Source organism: Elgaria multicarinata, chromosome 2, assembly GCF_023053635.1.
Source record: "Elgaria multicarinata webbii isolate HBS135686 ecotype San Diego chromosome 2, rElgMul1.1.pri, whole genome shotgun sequence".
NCBI lineage: Eukaryota > Metazoa > Chordata > Lepidosauria > Squamata > Anguidae > Elgaria > Elgaria multicarinata.
Genome location: NC_086172.1, coordinates 158,041,955 through 158,062,575, shown reverse-complemented (window position 1 = coordinate 158,062,575; position 20,621 = coordinate 158,041,955). Strand labels below are relative to the sequence as shown.

Here is a 20,621-nt window from a genome sequence, read left to right as displayed (position 1 = left end):
AGTGCACAGATAAAATGGTGATGTAGGGAGGGTGGATTTTGAATTGTTAAGCACTGGGGAACATTTTGGATCAAGCCAGGCCTATACAAAAGAGATGGGCTGCACGTGAACCAGAAGGATACCAAACTGCTGGCATTTAACATCAAAAAAGTTAGCCAAGCAGCTTTTAAACATTCTCGGGGGAAAGTGGATAGAAGCTAGGGGGCATCCAGTTTGGTTAAATCATCCCCGGTGACAGGTGGGGGGAGCCTCTTTCAGACCAAGGGTCAAATTCCATTTCGGAGAAGTTCTCAGGGAGGGGTTCATTCCAGTCGTGGGTAGGGCCACAATCCTACAAAGAGGGGTAGGTAACCTGGCACCATTTTGGACTACAGTTCCCATAATCCTTTACCATCAGCCATACTGGCTGGAACTGCAAACCCCCCCCCCCCAAATCAGGAAGGCATCAAAAGGAGAAAAGGTAGTTGGTGAGTTCAATTACCCTCACATAGGCTGTCATGAGCAGCACATGTATTTATCCAAAGGGGCAAAACAATTATGAGATCTGATTGTTGCTGAACTGACTTTAAACAGTGCTATCAAATTCAAATTATATGTAAATGAAAAATTGCCAAGGATGTCCCAATTGTGACATTTGACTTCAAAATAGGAAACATCTCTAAAACAATCAAAAGGAAGTTGAAAGAGAAAGTCAAGAGGGTTAAATCCCTCCAAAATGTTTGGGGATTATTCTAAACCACAATAAACAGTTCAGCTAGGATGTAAACCACAGATCAGAGGTTACCAGCATGGCTAACAGGTGCTGTCAAGGAAGCTATTAATAAGGGGAAAAGGCTTCCTACCAAAAACTGAAACATTGCCCAAATGAGAACAAAAAGCAACGCAAATTTGCACAAAGGAAATACAATGAGAAGCAAAAAGATTTTGAAGAGCATATCACTAACAAAATTTAAGACCAACAGTAAACAAAAAATACATCAGACTAATTGCTGGATGACAATTGAGTGGAATGAGTACTAAAGGAGACTAGAGAGACTGAATTTTTTTTGTCTGCTTAGGACAGATACCCATGCCTGAATTGATATTTTCAAGGAGTCTGTGAAACAGGCCGACAACAATGATATGATATGAAGTTCTAAACTTTATTTGTAAATTTAAAACAATTCACCAGGCGCAGATGGTACCCATCTGAGAGTTCTTAAACATAAATTTGAAATTGCTGATCAAACCGTTATTTGATGGTTACTGTATCCTTACCATAGGGTACCAAAGCATAATTCACAGGAACTTTATACTAGAACCTTCCATCCCTAAAACTTTGAGCCCTAATCAAAGGTTAAGGAATACCCTTCCTCAGGTTGGGAAGCAGGGCCGCTCTGAACAAATCAATCATTTATGAACGGAAGAACTCAGAGATTTTGACATTCATATTTAGGCTATTTCTGATCTTGCCCACATCATTCCAAAATCAGTAACTAATGGCAACCAACTGTTTTATTGTGATGTTAGTGCCAAATAGTATCAGAAGGAAACGTTTTTGAGTGCTGTGAATAATATACGTATTGAAGACTTGCTTGAATAGTTAGGAAGTTGATGATAAAGTTAAGCAATAGCAAACTGATCTGCATTTGGAAGTTGGTTTTAAACTATCAGCAGTATTGCTGGCTGAGGTTTATTATCTAAAGTGATTATAAAATGTCACAACTTCATATTTTACAGTTATAGCTTTGTGGGCTATCACGCTAAACATTTACAAACCAAAAACCAGTTATATTGTGTACCCTTCCAGAGATTCTCTGCAGTCTAAAAAAAGTTGTAACCTAATAGTACCACCCAGGAAAGATTTATTTACATTATATGTGGGCAAGAAATGAACGCACTGGCAGTAATTTCACTAAAAACAACTGTACAACGAGCTTTTCCTTCAAGAAACTATTGTCTGAAATATTAACTCTTGTCTCAAAGGGATAGTCATTCACCTCTAAGTTTAGCTAGAAGTTGTACTTTCAACAGGTTCAGAAATTTACATTGTGATCCTATGTGGCCTTTAACAAGCAACAGAACATGCTTTGTACCAAAAATTGATAAGGGTTACACACTTACATTGAGCCGGTATGAACTTTTGTACTAAAAACTGAGATCTTTATGAGGAAGGGGTACCCTGAGCCTTAACACTGATCTGTTAAGTACGTTGATCTAGTATTTAGTTTTAACCACATGAAGAATTCTTCATCACCTACAGCAACTTAGGCTTGTTGATGCCCATGTAAGTATAGACTTTAAACACTAACAACTCACCCTTTAACACAAAATAAGTGACATTCTGTGAATTCATGATCTTGTTACTTTTCAGCACAGCTGCCATAAAATCAGAGCACAAATTTAGGCTGCAAAGCAGACAGAAGGCAAGACTGGAAGGGAAGAATAAAAAGCTAGCAGAGGGGGGAAAAAAACTTGTCCTTGGACTTCCAAGGCAGTCTAGCTGCAGTAATACTGCATCCGATCTGTCCTCCTCCTCTTTCGAGACTGAAATTCTTCAAAGAACTGCTGAATGTCTTCTCTCTTAACAACCTGTTGGGAAACAAAGTCAGTGGAAGAAAATAACGAAACTTACACAGCAATAATATTAAATATAAGAACAAGGAGCCCTGCAGCACCTTGAAGAATGGGGCCAGCCCAAGGCAGCCACTTAAAACACAATTTCCCCTCCTCCTTTCAAAAACTGAAGAAGTTTTATTTCCTGGGGTTGCTGTTTTAAATTACTTCAGGTTTTTTTTTTTTTTGAGAGTCTGCTTTGGTGCAGTAACACTAGAGTGAGAGTAAGAGACCCCGGAGAGCTGACCAGCATGCATGTCAGGCTCGTTTCTGGTTCCACTCGCCATAGGAAGAGGTCAGCTGTGCCTGTGCTGCTGCTGCTTCCCAGGCACTCGCACGCTGGCGCTTCTGCTCACCCAGCTTCGCACTGATCAGATGGAGAAAACAATGGTGCCCTGCTAGCGCCTGATGGTATCTTTCTCAGTCATAAGCAGGGAGTAACAAGCCTCCAGTTTGCCCCTTTTCCCAACCCACTGCCTGATCAAACTGTCACACTATGCCTAACAAAGGGCCCGGCCCTGTTGAAGAACAAATTTATTAGGGCAGCCATTCCTAACCTAGAGCCCCTCCAGAGGTTTTGAACTATAACTCCCATCATTGCTGGCCATCATCCCCAGACAAGCTGGCTGGGGATGATGGGAGCTGTGGTCAAAAAAAATATAGCAGGCACTACAGTGGGGGAAGGCTGCATTATGGCATCAACATTTGTGAACTACAGTCCATCAGAGTCCTGAAGTGTGGTCGTGAGTGACAGGTATTTATTTATACATATGCGGGGGTGGGGGCGGAATTGTAAGCGGTGAGTTCAGAAGGAAATGATGACAGTGATAAGTGTTCATAGTGGCCCTTCACAATAACAGCCAAGGGTGATAGAATTGAACCTCTTAACGACTTGCAATTCAGTTTCACATTGTAGTCTCTGTTTGAGAATGAGGAGTCTGCTTCTTAACAGCATGTTTCGGTCCCCATCACACACTCCTATCTGGCTCCTGGAAAATTTTGGTGGGTTTTAAGTTTTATAAGACTTTTGCGTCCCAGGTAAAAACATACTTGGGGTAGCTTGTTAGCAGAATAAAGGCTTGCATTACCTTACAATATGGAGCTGGAACAGCCTTGTGTATGCTGGCAACAGAATCATTATTTCCTCAACAAAGGGGTGATGGAGAGGAAAAGTGATGGAGTACATGTGTTATATTTATTTATTTATTGCATTTCTATACCGCCCAATAGCCGAAGCTCTTGCCGTTCATATGACAGTAGATGGGAAGTATTAAGAATTGGCTATTAAATATGGAAGATTAAGCAAAGCAAGTTTTGCTACTGTAGCAAACTCACATCAATTGCTAGATTTTTTTTAAAAAACCCAAATAAGCCCTAATTCTTTCCCACCCATGGACAGATGACTATCAGCTCAAACAGCAAACTGAAATTTCTTTTACAATCATATATCGGCCAACTGAGGATAATACTTCATGCATCTGATAAAAGTTCATTCTTGTCCACAAAAGCTTATGTCAGAATAAAACATGTTGTTGTCTGTTACCGTGCAACAAGACTCTTTTATAGCTTTTGTTTCTAATTTGCAAAGATTTTTCCTAATGAATTTTATTTCTTAATTCATGTTCATGATTACCTGTGGCTACCACTGGTGGGAATTTTACATTTTTCAGTTATCCAAGAACATCTTAACAGTCACTCAAATATGAAATTACATACTTACTGTTCCTTCATCTGCAAATCTTCTCAAATAGTCTTTTAATTCTGTTTTCAGGTCATTGTATTCTGAATGGAATTTTTAAAAAATGGCTTTACTGGAGTTGTACATTTATTTCAGGAAACATGTTCTTTTGTCCAATGTGGCTGCCCAGTTAGCACCAAAGATAATCCCATAAAAAGGCAACGCTTTAGCCATGCTATCCCTCTACTTCCCTGCTCCTCCTTGCCTTTTTGCCTATAACAAACCTAGTTTAATGTGGATTGTAAATGAATTAATTCTACAGAAAATGTCTAATCTGAGGTTCTCCAGGCTACATCCATTAAAATACATTTCCTGCTTAAAACAAAACTATTGCAGGTCTGACATAAAATAGTATACTAACTGAACTAAATTTCACACCAGTATTGTATGGATTCTTTCTGGCCAGGTCTAAAGGACTCTTAGGATACAGAAGTGCTTTTCCAATAAGTAAAGATATGTCAGAAAGGATACGCTACAGCTCCTACTTAACACCCCCTCCCAAAAGCCACCCTAGGGACCCACGGTCTGCTGTAAGAGTTAACCCATGATGGGTTAATGTGTTGTCATGGGTAAAGGGTATGGGTCAGCTAGCCACTTGGCAAGAGTGGCAGAAACCCCTCCAGCTCTAGGCCAGCAATCACCGAGCCACTGCCCCGCCCCCCCTTCCTGACTCTGATCGCCAAAAGGGGATTGGGTCCCCCCCTTTTTAAACATTCCTTGCCCCGATTTTGCACAAAAATGTAACTGGGAAAGACTCCTGCAATGCCCCATAATTTTTCCCATGTGGGCAGATGGGGCTTCCCATATGCTCATGTTGGGAAAAAGGCATTGTTTTTGTTGGTTTTTTAAAAGAACAAGCCACAAGGGAAAACCTTTCCCCTGGCTGCTGGGAAAGGACTTCTTTGGAGGCAGGGAAGAAGGGAGGGGACGGAGGGAGGGGGTGCCCCAGTGGGGGAAGGCCCTTGGAGTGCCCCCGCATCCTAGCACAAACAGGGATCACACCGGGAAGCGGGAGTTTCAAAACAGAGGGGCGCTTCATGCCACCCATCTTGAAATACCCACTAATTAGCCAGTTCTCCATTCACGCTGGGGTGACAGGACACCCCAAAGCCCCCCAACACCACAGGGCATCCACTCCCCCTGCCCCCCTTTCCATTTTTTTATGTCTTCGTTCCATTCTTGTGCAAGAACGGAACGAAAACAATAAAAAGATGTTGAGCCCTGTTTCTGCGAAGGAAGTGAGGGCGCCAGGCACAGGGAGCAGTGGGAGGGGCTTATAAGCAACCATGACTTAAAGTGACGTGCAAACCCGGCCTATGCTTCACATTAGCAAGTCTATGTGTAATCTGCAGCTTTCTAGGCTTATGGGTTTATTTCTTATAAACTCAAAAGGCTTGCAACATAAATATTTCATAGAATACATAATGTACTGAAAACCAGAACTAGTAAAATCAACAAACAGTAAAAAAAAAAAATTATATCACCATTTCGTAAAACCAGGAACAGCAAACAATTATTTGGGCATAGAAGCAGAGAATGATGACGGTCTGCTTGAAAATGTGGGGGGGAAACACATAGGGACATCTCGGAAACAAGTAGGGAGCTGCTAACTACATTCTTTACAGCAGTCAAGACTTCAGTGTGCTGTCACAGTGCCTTGTGCCTCTGTATAGTTAGCAGACACAGAATTTATGTAAATAAGTAAGAATTTGCATAATATAAAAAAGTTCCAGAATTTTGATCTTTTCTCAGTGCTTAAAAAAGAATGCAGACAGCAAAATGTTAACTTAATTAAGCATATTAAAAAATACCAAAACAGATTCTACTGCAAAATTGTCCACAGCTTTTGGAGGGTGGGGGGAAGGGCAAAATAACCTATGCAGTACTGATAGTTCTGGATCCTAATTTGAGCAATATGGCAGTTCTCAAGGATGTCGTGTTAATTTTCTGTTGCCCTTTTAGGTAACCTGAGATTATGGGAAATTAGCTACAGGTGTTAAAAAATCAACACAAAAACTAAGTTAGGAAGTCAATTGACCCATCTTCCCACAGTTCACATTTACAGCTCATGCAACAAGCCTATCAAATAAATATGCAAGTTAAAATATGCTCGTGTGAAATTACTTGCATCATAACATTACGTATTTTATTCTGAAATTCAACTATGAATTGCAGTTACTTACCACAGATGAGCTCGACCTGCTGGACTCTATTCATGCTACTCAGCGTGTCCATTAGAGGGTCTCTTCTGTCTGCTTCCTGGTCACTTGTCCCTTTATTCTCATAGGCCAGGACTGTATCACATTCATCTGTTAGGAATGGCACTTCCAGATCAGAATACATTTTCTGAAAAATAAGTTTATTGTCATTGGACAAACTGATTGAACGGCATGGCACTTCTTTCTCCAAAACGTAATACATTTCAAAGCCCAAACTCCCAAAACACAGCCTAAATATTTTCAAATGCAAAGAAGGAAGCAGTGACGGAGCCTTAAAGTTTCAACCCAAGCCAAGTAAGGATGGAGATGACCCCCCCAGGGAGAAATGGGAGCCAAACGAGGAAAAGCAGAGGTGGCAAAAGAAAAGTGGAAAGCCTCCTATCAAGTTGTACCGCTTTCCTCTCCTTCCGCCACCCATGCAGAGAACTTTGAAATGTGAGCCTGGTGATCAGGAAGGACAGACTCCGATGAGTGGATAATCAGATTTTAATAATAATAATAATAATAATAATAATAATAATAATAATAATAATAATAAATGTATTTCTTACCCGCCTCTCCTTTTAGATTGAGGCGGGGAACAACATTAGAACAGGAATCAATATTTTCAAACGGAATATGAACATTACAAGCAAGCAACACTTGAGGGTGGTTTTTTTGCAAGTTGTCCTATAATATTCAACACCAGTAAATCCACCTACTACATATTAATGCTCTCTCATGTGTTTCCATTTCTATTCAATCACAGTTTTACAAAGAAACTGTATTGTAGATAAGCCTACAGGAAACATGAAGATTGAAGATGTAAATATATATATATATATATACCACACATTCTTTGCAGGTACACAGTTTGCTCCGCCAGTTGTGTGGCCAGAAGGTGGCTGTGCTTTCCTTCAGGTGCTGCTTTGCTTGCAGGTCTTGCAGCTTGCAGAAGGATGCTTCATTCTTAAGTTTCTGCATTAAAATGTAAAAGTCAGTTTGCTCCTTCAATTTCATAAAGGGGTTAAGCATTGGAATATGTTGGTCTAATATTTACAACCTTATTTTAGTTATTGCCAGACTGGGCTTCTGGCCAATAACCTTATAACAGAGTTTTGCAGCGGTTTCCAGCAAATCAGCACAGACACAGATTAAGACTGAGACTTTCAGTAGGTTTAAAGAAACCTTTACTGGCATATAAAAATATAATTTAGTTATGGCAATCACAAATACAAATACTTACATACGGTCAGTCAATACAGCTCTCATAGAGTGATCATTTCTGATACATGTACATGGGAATACAATCCTTTTTATAGGCTAACTGTACAATGATGCAACTGCTTGCAATCCCTTAATTGAAACAATCAAGTCACCAATTATTCAATTATGACATCAATGTCCAGGTGCAACGTTGACCTTTAAGTTTTCTGCTGAGTCTTCTGATTCCTCCAGCTCCTCAGCAATTAGTAAATCCATGGAAACATATCCAGGATCCATTCCAGGATCCAACACATGGAGCACAAATTAGATTGAGGGTCAGGATACCAGGAAAAGGAATAGGGTAGCAAACACCTCACCAACCCTCACTTGCACAAATCTTACTAAGAAGGAGACCTCAAAGCTACCTTCTCAGTCAGAATACTTTATCACATGAAATAAATCCCCCTCAAATATACTTTATCGCATGAAATAAATCCCCCCCAAATATACTTTATCGCATGAAATAAATCCCCCTCAAATGCTTCGATTATTTCTGACACTATACGCACCTTTGAGAAGCATTCTGTTCCATTTCAGTCACAAGCTGTGAAGATGTATACATTGTACTACTAGTGTACATTTAGTCATTATTTTGATTCTGTAGTCATTTATTTCTTAATTATTTATTTAAAGTATTTTGATCCCACTCTTCAGCCAAAAAAAAAAAAAGGGGGGGGGATCCTGGAGCTTCCAATCAATGAGTGCTATAAAACCATCCTTACAATCTAAAGAAGACGTAACACGTCAGAAAAGGCGAGGGCAGGGGGAGGAATCTAGCTGTTGCTGAACTGCAGGAGCAGCTGCGTGTAACGTTGTGCTTGCAAGGTTTGGGGGATTTCTACTACACTAGAGAACACACACATACACAATACTGAGTGATTGTCTGGCATGTTGACAATTGCCTGAGTCACAGGTGTGCACAGCTACACACTATGCAGTTTTGAGATCCTAGAGGTAACTATGCTACCAGGGTGGTTTCAGAGTCAGCCCAAGATTGCTGCCAAAGAACAGCAGCTGAGTAGGAGGGAAAATAGACCTAGGTTGCTTAGTGCATGCACAGCCACCGTGTGCCTTCTAGTGGCAAGCATCTCTGCAAACCGGACTGCTAGAAGCCTGTATGCCAGCACTGCATGATTCTGTCCTAGTACACCTCCTCAATCACTCCTTGCAAGTGGGGCAGCCAGGAATTGCATGAGAGTAATTGCTGTACTAATAACACTTACGGCTCGTAGAAATTGGATGGAAATGCCATTAAACTCAGATATAATTTAAACCCTTGCCCTCTTTCTCAGAGCTCAAACACAATGACAACCTGCAAGGGAAGAATTACAGGGCTTACCTCAGAACATTCAGAGCCAGAACTGGTGGATGGTTCATTATTTTGTGCTATTTTCTCTTCTTCAGTCTTTATTTGATGATCTGCACCATTTCCTTTTTTGATTTCTTCAGTTTCTTCAACATTCAGCAAAACTCCATCTTCAGCTGCAGGAGTAACTTTGGTCACAGTGGGAACTATGAGACACACACACACACACCTAGCATTAGTATGACTGTAACATTATTTCTGCCTCAAGGAGGAACAAAGTTCCTCTCTACAGCAAAGGGTCAGTATATATACTAAGTCCAACTTTTGTTAAACGGTCATGGTCCTTTACTACTTATCACTGTAACTTCTTTGCTACTGAACTCTGTAACTTCTTTGTACTCCATTTCCAAGTGGTGCAGCTGGTTTAGTTTATATATTCCAATCACTTAACAAATTACAATGACATACTTTTTATTAAAATGCAAGCCAGCATTCTCAGCCTCCTGTGCCTTGTCCTTAATAGGAAAATAAACCATGCTTCCTGTGCTTTCATCAAAAGAAAAGAAAAAACTTAACTATTACAAACTGAGGAAGGAAAAACACGTCCTGAATGAAGATTTCACAGCATACAGTATATTCAGATTTTTATTTAATTTATATAGAAATTTATATACCACCCTTTAAATGCACTACTGCAACCTGAAGGAACACTAATCACTTCAATGAAAATAAGTAACTCATCGAAATGCTTTCATTTAACGAGGTTGAGCTGGATAAAAATATTATCCAAATAGCATTCCTTGTTCTCCTCACCTGCTAACTGGGAGGCATATGCCCATAGGAAAGGGCAGCGATCCATGCAAGCCTGACACACCATTTCATGAAAATCACCACTCTCTGGAGGGACTGCACCAAGATGCTGCGGAAATTAAAACGAAAACATAGAAGTAACAATTTATCAGTTAGAAATGAGTGGGTTCAACAACATTAGAGAACAATGAAACTCAACAGCCAAGCATAGTAACCATCTACGTTCCATACTCTAACATTTGCCCAGCGTATATAGAATGAACCAGGTCCCCATACTTTATTTCACAAACCTCCATCCCAAGTAGAGGCTGGAATTCTAAACTCAAGTTATCCCAACAGTGCCTACTGCTCAAAGAAATCATGAAGAGCTAGCTGCTGTAGACTGACCAGATGGAACAGGGGAGCAACGAGACGTGATGTGGTCCCTGCTACCTTGAAGAAGACAGTGGTGCAACCACTCCTGAAAAACTGCCTCTGGACCCAGAGATCCACGCTTACTCTATTCTGGTCACAAATACTCCCTTCCTGGGTAAGACGCTTGTGAGAGTGGTAGTGTCTCTGCTGCAAGCACTCTTGAATGACACTGATTTTCTGGATCTGATCCAGTCTGGGTTCAGGACGTTTTGGGATGGAACTGGCCTCGGCCGCCCTAATAGATGACCTTCTTTGGGGGAGGGGAAGTGTGACTCTGTCGCTTATTCTTGATCTCTCGGCAGAAGAACATAAGAAGTGTCCTGCTGGATCAGACCAAGGGTCCATCTAGTCCAGCACTCTGTTCACACATCAGCCAGGGATGAACAAGCAGGACATGGTGCAACAGCACCCTCCTACCCATGTTCCCCAGCAACTGGTGCACACACAGGCTTATTGCCTCAAATACTGGAGTTAGCACACAACCATCAGGGCTAGTAGCCATTGATAGCTTCCGATACCTGAGAATCACCCACCCAAAAACTCTCCACCTTGTCAGAATTCAGTCTATTTATAGGCTTTAATTCAACCCATTTCTGCATCCAGGCATTGGTTCAGATCATACACTGCCTCTCTTAATTCAGTTAGAGAAATAGAACTCCAAATCTTTTAATGACCACCCTCAATGGCTTCCTATAGCGTGGGTGACAAGATGGTACCCTGTGGCACCCCACAGCATAATTGCCAGGGAGCCAAGGCACAGTCCCTCAATACTACTTTCTGGATCTGTTGCCATAAGTAGAAGCAGAACCTATGTAGCACAGAGCCTTAAATTTCCAACTCATGTAGACAATCCAAAAGAACACCATAGTCAATGGTATCAAAAGCTGTTTAAGATCAAGTAGGGTCAACAGAGTCACACTCCTTCTACGTATCCCCCTCAAGAGGTCAGCCATCAGAGTGAACAAAGCTGATTCTGTCCCAAAACCATGCCTGAACCCAGACTGAAATGGACTGAGATAATCAGCATCCTCCAAGAACATCTGCAATTACCTAGCTATCACCTTCACAAGCACCTTGCCCAGAAAAGGGATACTAGTGATGGAATAATAGCTGCCATAAACCTCTGGATGCAGGCAGGGCTTTTTCAGTGGACTCGCCACCGCCTCCTTCAAGGCGGTGGGCACCAGACCATCACACGACTCACTCACCACTCTCTAGATCCCCTCAACGAACCCCGTTTGGCAAGTTTGAATAAGCCAGGATGGGCAAAAATCAGGAGAGGAGATTGTAGGCCACACAGCTACAAGCATCTTGTCTTGCATCCTCCAGCTGGGGGAAAAATGAAACTGATCCCATGTAACTGAACCAAGTGGTGCACTGGATGCCTCACCAGATACTGTACTATAAGCAGCACTCAAGTCATAATATCTATATGAAACTACTGAGAGCAGTCATGAGATTTGGCGCAAGATGTCACAATTATGCTGATGACATCCAACTCTATTTCTTTGTGATATCTGAATCAGAAGAGGCCCAACACATTCTGAACCGCTGCCTGGATAAAGTTTGAATGAGGGCTAATAAACTAAAAGTGAATCTTGATAAGGCAGAGAACATATGGGTAAGTGGTTCCGAGGTCTGGAAATTGAGCTGTTTGGATGGGGTTGCACTCCCCTGAAGGAACAGGTAGGTAGACTGGGGGTGCTCCTGGATCCATCCTTGTCACTAAATGCCCAAGTGACCTCAGTGGTCCAGAGCTTCCATTACCAACTTTAGTTGGTGCAACCACTATGCCCGTTCCTGGGTTAGGGATAGTCCAGTCATGGTGATTCATGCACTGATCTCATGATTAGACTACTATAATGCACTCTATGTGGAGCTACTCTCATACCTGATTCGGAAGCTGCAGCTAGTGCAGAATGCAGCAGTTAGGATGTTCAGTGGAGCACCTAGCTATACACACATTACACCTGTATTAAAAGAACTGCACTGGCTGCCTATTAGCTACTGTGCTGTGTTCAAGGTTTTGCTGCTGACATTCAAAGCCCCAAACAACTTGGGACTAGGATACCTAGCCAACTATCTTCCACTATATACCCCAAATTGATCCTTACGGTCTTCTAAATAGGCCTTATTGATCATCCCATGACCAACAGCATGCCATTATCAAATGGCATGTAAGCTGGTCTTCATAGTGGTATCCACCTCTGGAATGCTCTACCACATATGCTCCGAGAGGCAAAACTGGCAAACTTTAGATGCCTCTTGAAAACGCTCCTGTTTACTCTGGCTTTCCCTGACTATAATTGCACTGCTCTGTTTTACTGTTTTTGTAACATTTTTAATGTATTTTTTACTTTGGTTTTCATATTGTATTTATGTAATTTTTACATAAACCACTTAAAGATCTTATGATATCAAGCAGTGTTAAGTAGTTTAAATAAAACTACTAAATATATAGATGTAACTAGCTAACTGTAAACAGCATTAACTGTGTGGAGTTTGAAACCAGAACTTAATAATTCAAAGGCAAGGCTTGCATGATCTATAAAACTACTTTGAATTAAGGAGGCTCAGGACTGCAAGCACTGCATAAATCAGAAAAATCTAGTCTGACAAATTACATTCATGACTTCTATTTCCAACTCTTTCAATTTAATAAAGTGATTTTATTCAATGTGCTTACCCTTCCATGAAACCAGTCTTCACAAACTATGCACTGGATCATTTCATCTGGAATCTAAAAGTGGAACCACAGCATTACAAAAAATACAAATCTTTCAACTCTTTGTAGGACTGCTATTAAAGATAGTTCAGAAATTTCAGTGAGTGCAAAATGCTGCTGCTTGCTTATTGATTGGCTTAAGCTAGCAGTCTCATAAAGCACCTATTTTTAAATTGGCTGCCAGTTCATTTCCACACCCAATTCAAAGTTCTGATTTTGACTTTTAAATGGATCCCGAGTATCTCAGAAAACATCTCCTCCCATATCAGCACTTTGAATTGTTTTTGTAGTGGGCTTCATTGGTAGCTCTCAAATAAACCTCTCTGGCATTTAAGATCTACTAATGAAGCCCCACAACAGAATCAATCTTTTGTTAAAGCTAATTTAACCGCCCAGAGAGCTCCAGCTATTGGGCGGTACAGAAATATAATAAATAAATAAATAAATCTCCGTCACAGCTGATTCTCTGGAATGCGTATGTTCCCCAACCACACTGTTCTTTTAAAGGCCTTTTTTAAATTCAATTGGTGACTTTGTTTGGCTTTTCTCAATATATAAATGTTGACTATTGGTATGGGCTGTCTAGAATATTGTTTTTTTAAAATTGTATTGTACATTGTTTTGAACTTGTTTGAAAAGTGTTATATAATGTTCTAAAATAAAATAAATTTTTCCACTAGAAAGAAACTTTCCTGTCTTTTGAAATATTACCTGCAAGTTATTCAACATGCCTGTGGTCAAATACAGGTAATACATTCAAAGCACTAGTTGAGTGTCTGAACCATAGTAATGATGTTTTTCAGGAAATAGTACTATATTGTTGTCACTGGCAATATAGTACTAGAATAGCAACTGTTCTATTTTTATGAATAAGTTAGCCTACATAACATGATGAAATACACTGCATGAAAGTTAATTTCATAAGCTTGTGCTATTTCTAATCTCGTGCAACACAAACAGTAGCATTTCCATATTGCAGAGTGGTCTTCATTTTTTCCAGCTGCATACATAAGACTCCTTTCTCCTGATTTTGAAATAGGTAACAAAACATAGTAGAATTAATAAACTTTAAGAACTGCATCCATATAAGCAGTGTTTGCATTTTCTTATGTACAATGCTATGAGACATCAATGCTGTACCTCATCATCAGGATCTGGATAAGGTCTTTTACAAACACAATATAATCCATAGAAGTTGTCATTATATTTATTTGCTGGATTCACCATTGCCTTTTCCTAGAAAGAAGTTAAAAGTGAGTCTTAAACAGAACATAGGAAGGAAATGAATAATCTAAAGAGAAAAGCATCTTAAATTCCATTGTTTTAACTAGAGTGGAAAGCATAAAATTGATAAGATATCCTGCCATGTTATAAGTACATCAAGTGTCCCTTCAGGCCCCAAAGCTTTGAGATATGAAATAATTTGAGATTCCCAAAGCAAAAGAAATACTGGCTAAGCAGAAGAAAGAGGAAGGATTGCTCTTACACAGAAGGCAGCTTCAAAAATAACAATGACAAAAATTAGTCTCTGCAGTTGAAGCTAATGGGGATTCAATGTGCCCATTTGTTCGATCTCTGGATTAGGGCACTTGCCTTCATTACATAAAGCAGTTTTCCCTAACCAGCTGTCCTCCAGATGTGTAAGGAGCACAACTCCCATCATCCCAAATCAATGGGGGAGGCTAACATAAAGCAACTGTGCGAGATTACGAAATATTTTTATTCCCCCAGACTACTTGAGTTTAATACCTACATCAAAAGGATGTTAATATAATGTTTACAGACCGCATTATCTGTAAACATCACCCCAATCCTTCAAGATAAATTTGCACGCTAAAGATCTCCATGCAGAGCCAATCCAGATGTGAATATGCATCTGGATCTAGTTCCAGATCTTCCAGTGCAGTGCAAACTTGTGTATCAACTGGGGACACTAGTTACTAGGTGCATCGAGAGCTGATCAGAGGAAGTATCACAAATTTCAACAAGTTTGTTTTAATGCTACTTTAGAAATGGTTATATACATACCTATTTATGAGAAAATAAGTTGCAAGTAAAAGCTTATACTACATAAACAAAAGTATGGTTAACAATCCTCTCTAAAACAGTAAACAGTATTTTTACACTTACAGGAAGTAGTTTGCATTGCAAATTTTTGAATTTGCTGTTTCCACAATCACAGCGGAAGTTTCTGAAAGGAAAAAAAGACAGAGTTCTGAGTAGTGATTTTACCTTTGCTAGTTTCTGCTACATTCCAGAAATACTGGCCATAAACTCTATTCATATATCTTGATGGAAACCCTTTACAAATAACTATAATGGAATTTACACTTCCAATAAATCTGATTCTATTCAATTCTACTGAAATGGTTTATATCAAAGCATAGATGTAACTTATCTGATTTAGAAATCAATCCTATGGCCCCTAGACACAGTCTTGGAGGCTATGGGATAGTTCTGATTCCTGGACCCAAGGAGAGAGATAGTACTCGGACCCAGGAGTTTGAGCTTCTCGCCCCTCCCCGTCAGCACCAAGAGAATCACGCAAGGAGGGAAGGCAAAGGGGACGTGCAGGTGGGCAGGGAGGGCTTATGACGTATTCGCAGGCCTCTTTTCCTCTCCCTCCCCAATTCTTCAGCTAGATGCAGGGAAACATCCATCTAACAAAATTACAGAGCAGGAGGAGCACGGAGGTGAAGATCACCTCTGCGGTGTGTGCCTCCCATTCTGCTTTGGATTGCTGTAAGCCTCCAGGTTTTGAGGCTTACGGACCACCCCATAGGAATGCACCCTTACAGTCTTAATGATCATTATACTACCTTGAACAAGATATGACTTAATTTTTCCCTAGCTCATAGTACTACTTATTGGGGTTGTGCCTGTTCAAGGCTCGCACACCGTAAATACAGTTGCGATCAATCAATGGTGGAGTCTGCCTGGAATCACGTGAACTTCATGCTCTTCTCTATTTAGAAAAAGGAACTTGCAAAGTACCATTATCTAATCAAAGATTTCTCTTTTAAAACTCATATACGCTATAGGTTTTTATGTAAAATTTTTATCTCAGCTACAATCTTGAGAGTTTCAAAGTACTCATCAGACATTTCCTTGTGTAAAAAAAGATTAAATGGCAACTCAATTCAGTTTATCTGCTTTAATATTTTCATTTATTTATTTAAAATATTCTTAGCTGCCTTTAATGTTTTACAGCATGGCAATAAATTGACTTTAAAATAGTAAACAGTTCTTTTTCTCCAATTTTACCTTTTTGTGTATAACTCAAACAATTTGTGGGTGCCATGACATTCATAACTGCATGCTAAACAGATCCCTGCTGGTTCTTCTCCTGGTGGCGTACATGTACTGCAGGCATACAAGGCTTGCCTCTTTACAGCACCCTGGAAGATTGCAGAATCATAAAAACAGAAATACTAAAAAAAAAGTCATATTAGGAATTCACCATTACAGCAAAATAGCAAAAACAGCAAAATGAGCACAGAAACCAGATCCAGCTTTCAATCTTAAAAACATGTGCCAAAAATAAGTAGCTATACCCTAAAACATAAGCCAAAGCATTTATCTTATACCTCATTCAATTAGGAGGAAGCAGCCACAGCGTAGTTTTCACTTGCATAGGCAGCTCCATAGTAAAGATAAATAAACTGCAGTTTGATAGTGCTATATATTCACAGCCAATGTTTATTCCTAAAAAAGCAGCAACAAGGAGCCAAACATATGTGCAACAAATGAATACAATTTGCCTAAATAACAAGAGAGAAAATAAAGGAGGCAACGGTCACCCACTGCTCTTTTGGGGTGTCTTTTTCTACTGAATATGAAGTATTATGCACAAAGAATCCTGCCTCAATGTGTTTCTGTTCCCATTACATGTATGAGAAACTTTAGTCTAAACCTATACCAGTTACAATTACACACACCGACACACTCCTCCTTCAATCTGTCATTACAGAACGCCTTGTAGGATAGCAACTAGTCAGGACCGAGTTGTCTATAGAACCACACCAATATCAGACAAAGCATACAGATGGGGTAGATAAAGCCAATTGGAAGCATACAAGCAAAAAACATCCCAAAAGATAAGCACTGGCTAGAATATGCTCCTGGATCAGTGGAGGAGACGACTAGCAATGGGAGGTACTAGCTATTCAGAAAATCAATGGACTGGATTCAGACACAGAGGAGACCTGCAGAAATCAATGGGACTTGTAAGTCATGACTATCTTGTCCTATTGATTCCAATGAGTATCTGAGGCAAGAAACCTACAGTCATGTGAAAAAGAAAGTACACCCTCTTGGAATTGTATGACTTTACATATCAGGACATAATAACAATCATATGTTCCTTAGCATGTCTAAAAATTAGGTAAATACAACCTCAGATGAACAACAGCACATGACATATTACACATCGTCATGATTTATTTAACAGAAATAAAGCCAAAATGGAGAAGCCATGTGTGAAAAAGTTTGTTGTTTATTCGTTCAGTCGCTTCTGACTCTTCGTGACTTCATGGACCAGCCCACGCCAGAGCTTTCTGTTGGCCATTGCCACCCCTAGCTCCCCCAAGGTCAAGTCTGTCACCTCCAGAATATCATAAGTAAGTACACCTTATGATTCAATAGCTTGTAGAACCACCTTTAGCAGCAATAACTTGAAGTAATTGTTTTCTGTATGACTTTATCAGTCTCTCACATCGTTGTGGAGGAATTTTGGCACATTCTTCTTTACAAGTTGCTTCAGGTCATTGAGGTTTGAGGGCATTTGTTTATGCACAGCTCTCTTAAGGTCCCGCCACAGCATTTCAATCGGGTTGAGGTCTGGACTTTGACTGGGCCATTGCAACACCTTGATTATTTTCTTTTTCAGCTATTCTGTTGTAGATTTGCTGGTGTGCTTGGGATCATTGTCCTGTTGCATGACCCAATTTCGTCCAAGCTTTAGCTGTCGGACAGATGGCCTCACATTTGACTCTAGAATACTTTGGTATACAGAGGAGTTCATGGTCGACTCAATGACTGCAAGGTTCCCAGGTCCTGTGGCTGCAAAACAAGCCCAAATCATCTCCCCTCCACCACCGTGCTTGACAGTTGGTATGAGGTGTTTGTGCTGAAATGCTGTGTTTGGTTTTCGCCAAACGTGGCGCTGTGCATTATGGCCAAACATCTCCACTTTGGTCTCGTCTGTCCAAAGGACATTGTTCCAGAAGTCTTGTGGTTTGTTCAGAGGCAACTTTGCAAACCTAAGCCATGCTGCCACGTTCTTTTTAGAGAGAAGAAGCTTTCTCCTGGCAACCCTTCCAAACAAACCATGCTTGTTCAGTCTTTTTCTAATTGTACTGTCATGAACGTTAACATTTAACATGCTCACTGAGGCCTGTAGAGTCTGAGATGTAACTCTTGGGGTTTTTGTAATTTCTCTGAGCATTGCACGGTCTGTCCTTGGGGTGATTTTGCTGGGACGTCCTCTCCTGGGAAGATTGGCAACAGTCTTGAATGTTTTCCACTTTTGAATCATCTATCTCACTGTAGAATGATGGACTTTAAATTGTTTGGAAATGGCCTTATAACCCTTCCCAGATTGATGGGCAGCAGCAATTGCTTCTCTTTGCTGATGTCTTTCCTCCTTGGCCTTGTGTTAACACACACCTGGATGCTCCAGACCAGCAAACTGAAAAAACTTCGGCTTTTATAGAGGTGGCCATACTTGCTGATGATCAATTAATCAAGGACATTTGATTAGCAGCACCTGTCTGCTACTTAGCATCTTAATTCCTATGGAAGCAGTAAGGGTGTACTTACTTTTTCACACATGGCTTCTCCATTTTGGCTTTATTTCTGTTAAATAAATCATGACACGGTGTAATATGTCATATGTTGTTCATCTGAGGTTGTATTTACCTAATTATTTAAGGATTTTTATGCCGCCATTCAGCCAAAAAAGGCTCTCACGGCGGCTTACAAAAGTATTTCTTGACTCTAGAATACTTTGGTATACAGAAGAGTTCATGGTCGACTCAATTTTTAGACCTGCTAAGGAACAGATGGTTGTTATTATGTCCCGATATGTAAAATCATACAATTCCAAGAGGGTGTACTTTCTTTTTCACACGACTGTATATGCACCAGCTGCTGGGGAACATGGGTGGGAGGGAGCTCTTGCACCATGTCCTACTTTGTTGGTTCTTGGCCGACAGTTGTTTGGCCACTGTGTGAACAGAGTGCTGGACTAGATGGATCCTGAGTCTGATCCTGCATGACACTTCTTATGTTCTTAATGAGTCTTCTCCAAGCACGATGAAGTCTGGATGCATTTTAGCAGCCATTCCAGGACACTTGTTTAATGCCTCACTGGGGATTTGATGGTCTAAAGCAGGCTATTCTCACTAATATGTGGCTGATCGTGATAGGATGACAAGAAACGCACTAAGGACCAGAGAAAGTGCAAACAAAGGTTGCCCTGTTCTGAATAGAGAAATTAAGAAACTTGTTGCAGAGGGCATTTAGGGAAACTGGCATGTTTTATTTATTTAAAAAATTATATCCCACCTTTCCAACACATTTGTGTTGCTTGAAGCAGATAAAAAAATAAAGCAATAGAACCAGGAGTTCAGCATGCAAGCTAAAAACAAGTAACAAGACAAGTAGGACTGCCCACCTTTTCTAAACATTCATCCCTGCCTTCCCAAGCCTCCTCTTCCTACCAACTCCCTAGAACCTCTGTAACTCAGCCTTCCCCAACCCGGCGCCCTCCAGATGTTTTTGACTACAGTTCCCATCTGCCCCAGCCTAACATATCCAATGATAAGGAGTGATGAAGTGCAAAACAGCTGGAGGTGCCCTCCAGCTATTTTGGAGTTCAATTCCCATGAGCCCCAGCTAGCACAGCCAATGTGGAGGGGAGGGATGCTGGGAGGTGTAGTCGAAACATCTGGAGGGTATCAGGGTGGGGAAGGCTGCTGTGGCGGGCGTCTCTCTCGCAGGATGAGGCCGCCGCCGCCGCCGCCACCGCCACGCCCATCTTCCCGCACGCCCGTCTTCACCTGAGAGTAGCTGCAGCGCTCGTGGTCGCTGCCGCCCAGTACGGCGCGCGCCTCCTTCTCGAGCTCCTCGTTCTCGGCCAGGACCTCGGCTAGCGACACCACAGGCTCCTCGGCGCTCCTCTCCCCTTCTTCGCCGCCAGCGGTGTTGTGGTGGTCATCGTCGTCGCTGCCGCTGCGACGCCGGCCGGCACTAGAAGCACCAGCGGCCGCCTCCTTCTCCATCTCACTAACGCAGCCCGTCCCCTCAGCCCGCCGTAACGACGACACCGACCGAGCGGAGGAAGTGGGAGGAGGAGGAGGAGGAAAAGGCGGGAAAACGCTAAACCGCCACCAGGGAGCGCCCCTCACGCGCCGGAAGCGGAACTCAAGACAGCGCGCCGCGGCAGCGACGCCGACGTCGGAAGAGCAGGACGAGCCGACATAAAACAATAACGAGGCCGCGGGCACGTGATGCTAATGAGGAGCGCGTGAGCCCCGCGGAGCCAATCAGAAGGAGAAAGAGGCGGAG

At 41.3% G+C, this 20,621-nt stretch overlaps 1 protein-coding gene across 3 annotated transcripts; it reads right to left on the bottom strand.

Annotated features, from left to right (window-relative positions):
- Window positions 1-1,121: 1,121 nt before the first annotated feature.
- On the bottom strand, window positions 1,122-20,443 carry UBR7 (ubiquitin protein ligase E3 component n-recognin 7). 3 transcript variants are annotated; one of them, XM_063117984.1, is made up of 11 exons: window positions 20,114-20,440; window positions 16,317-16,450; window positions 15,183-15,243; window positions 14,193-14,288; window positions 13,014-13,067; window positions 9,917-10,022; window positions 9,137-9,309; window positions 7,381-7,509; window positions 6,517-6,679; window positions 4,316-4,377; window positions 1,122-2,571 (listed from the first exon to the last, which is right to left on the bottom strand). In XM_063117984.1, exons 1-11 carry the CDS (start codon window positions 20,333-20,335, stop codon window positions 2,479-2,481), a joined length of 1,293 nt encoding a protein of 430 aa, XP_062974054.1. In that variant the 5' UTR covers window positions 20,336-20,440; the 3' UTR covers window positions 1,122-2,478. The 3 variants fall into 3 exon arrangements, with proteins under 3 accessions (XP_062974054.1, XP_062974056.1, XP_062974057.1); XM_063117986.1 differs by having other exon boundaries at window positions 9,137-9,279; XM_063117987.1 differs by having other exon boundaries at window positions 2,487-2,571; window positions 4,312-4,377; window positions 20,114-20,443.
- Window positions 20,444-20,621: the final 178 nt, after the last annotated feature.

Coding starts and splice junctions, on each gene's coding strand:
- UBR7 (XM_063117984.1), bottom strand. CDS start 20,335: ATGGAGAAGGAGGCGGCCGCTGGTGCTTCTAGTGCCGGCCGGCGTCGC. Junction 13,068..14,192: donor ATCCAGATCCTGATGATGAG/GTACAGCATTGA, acceptor TTCCACTTTTAG/ATTCCAGATGAAATGATCCA. Junction 6,680..7,380: donor GTACCTGCAAAGAATGTGTG/GTATATATATAT, acceptor CTTATTTTTCAG/AAAATGTATTCTGATCTGGA.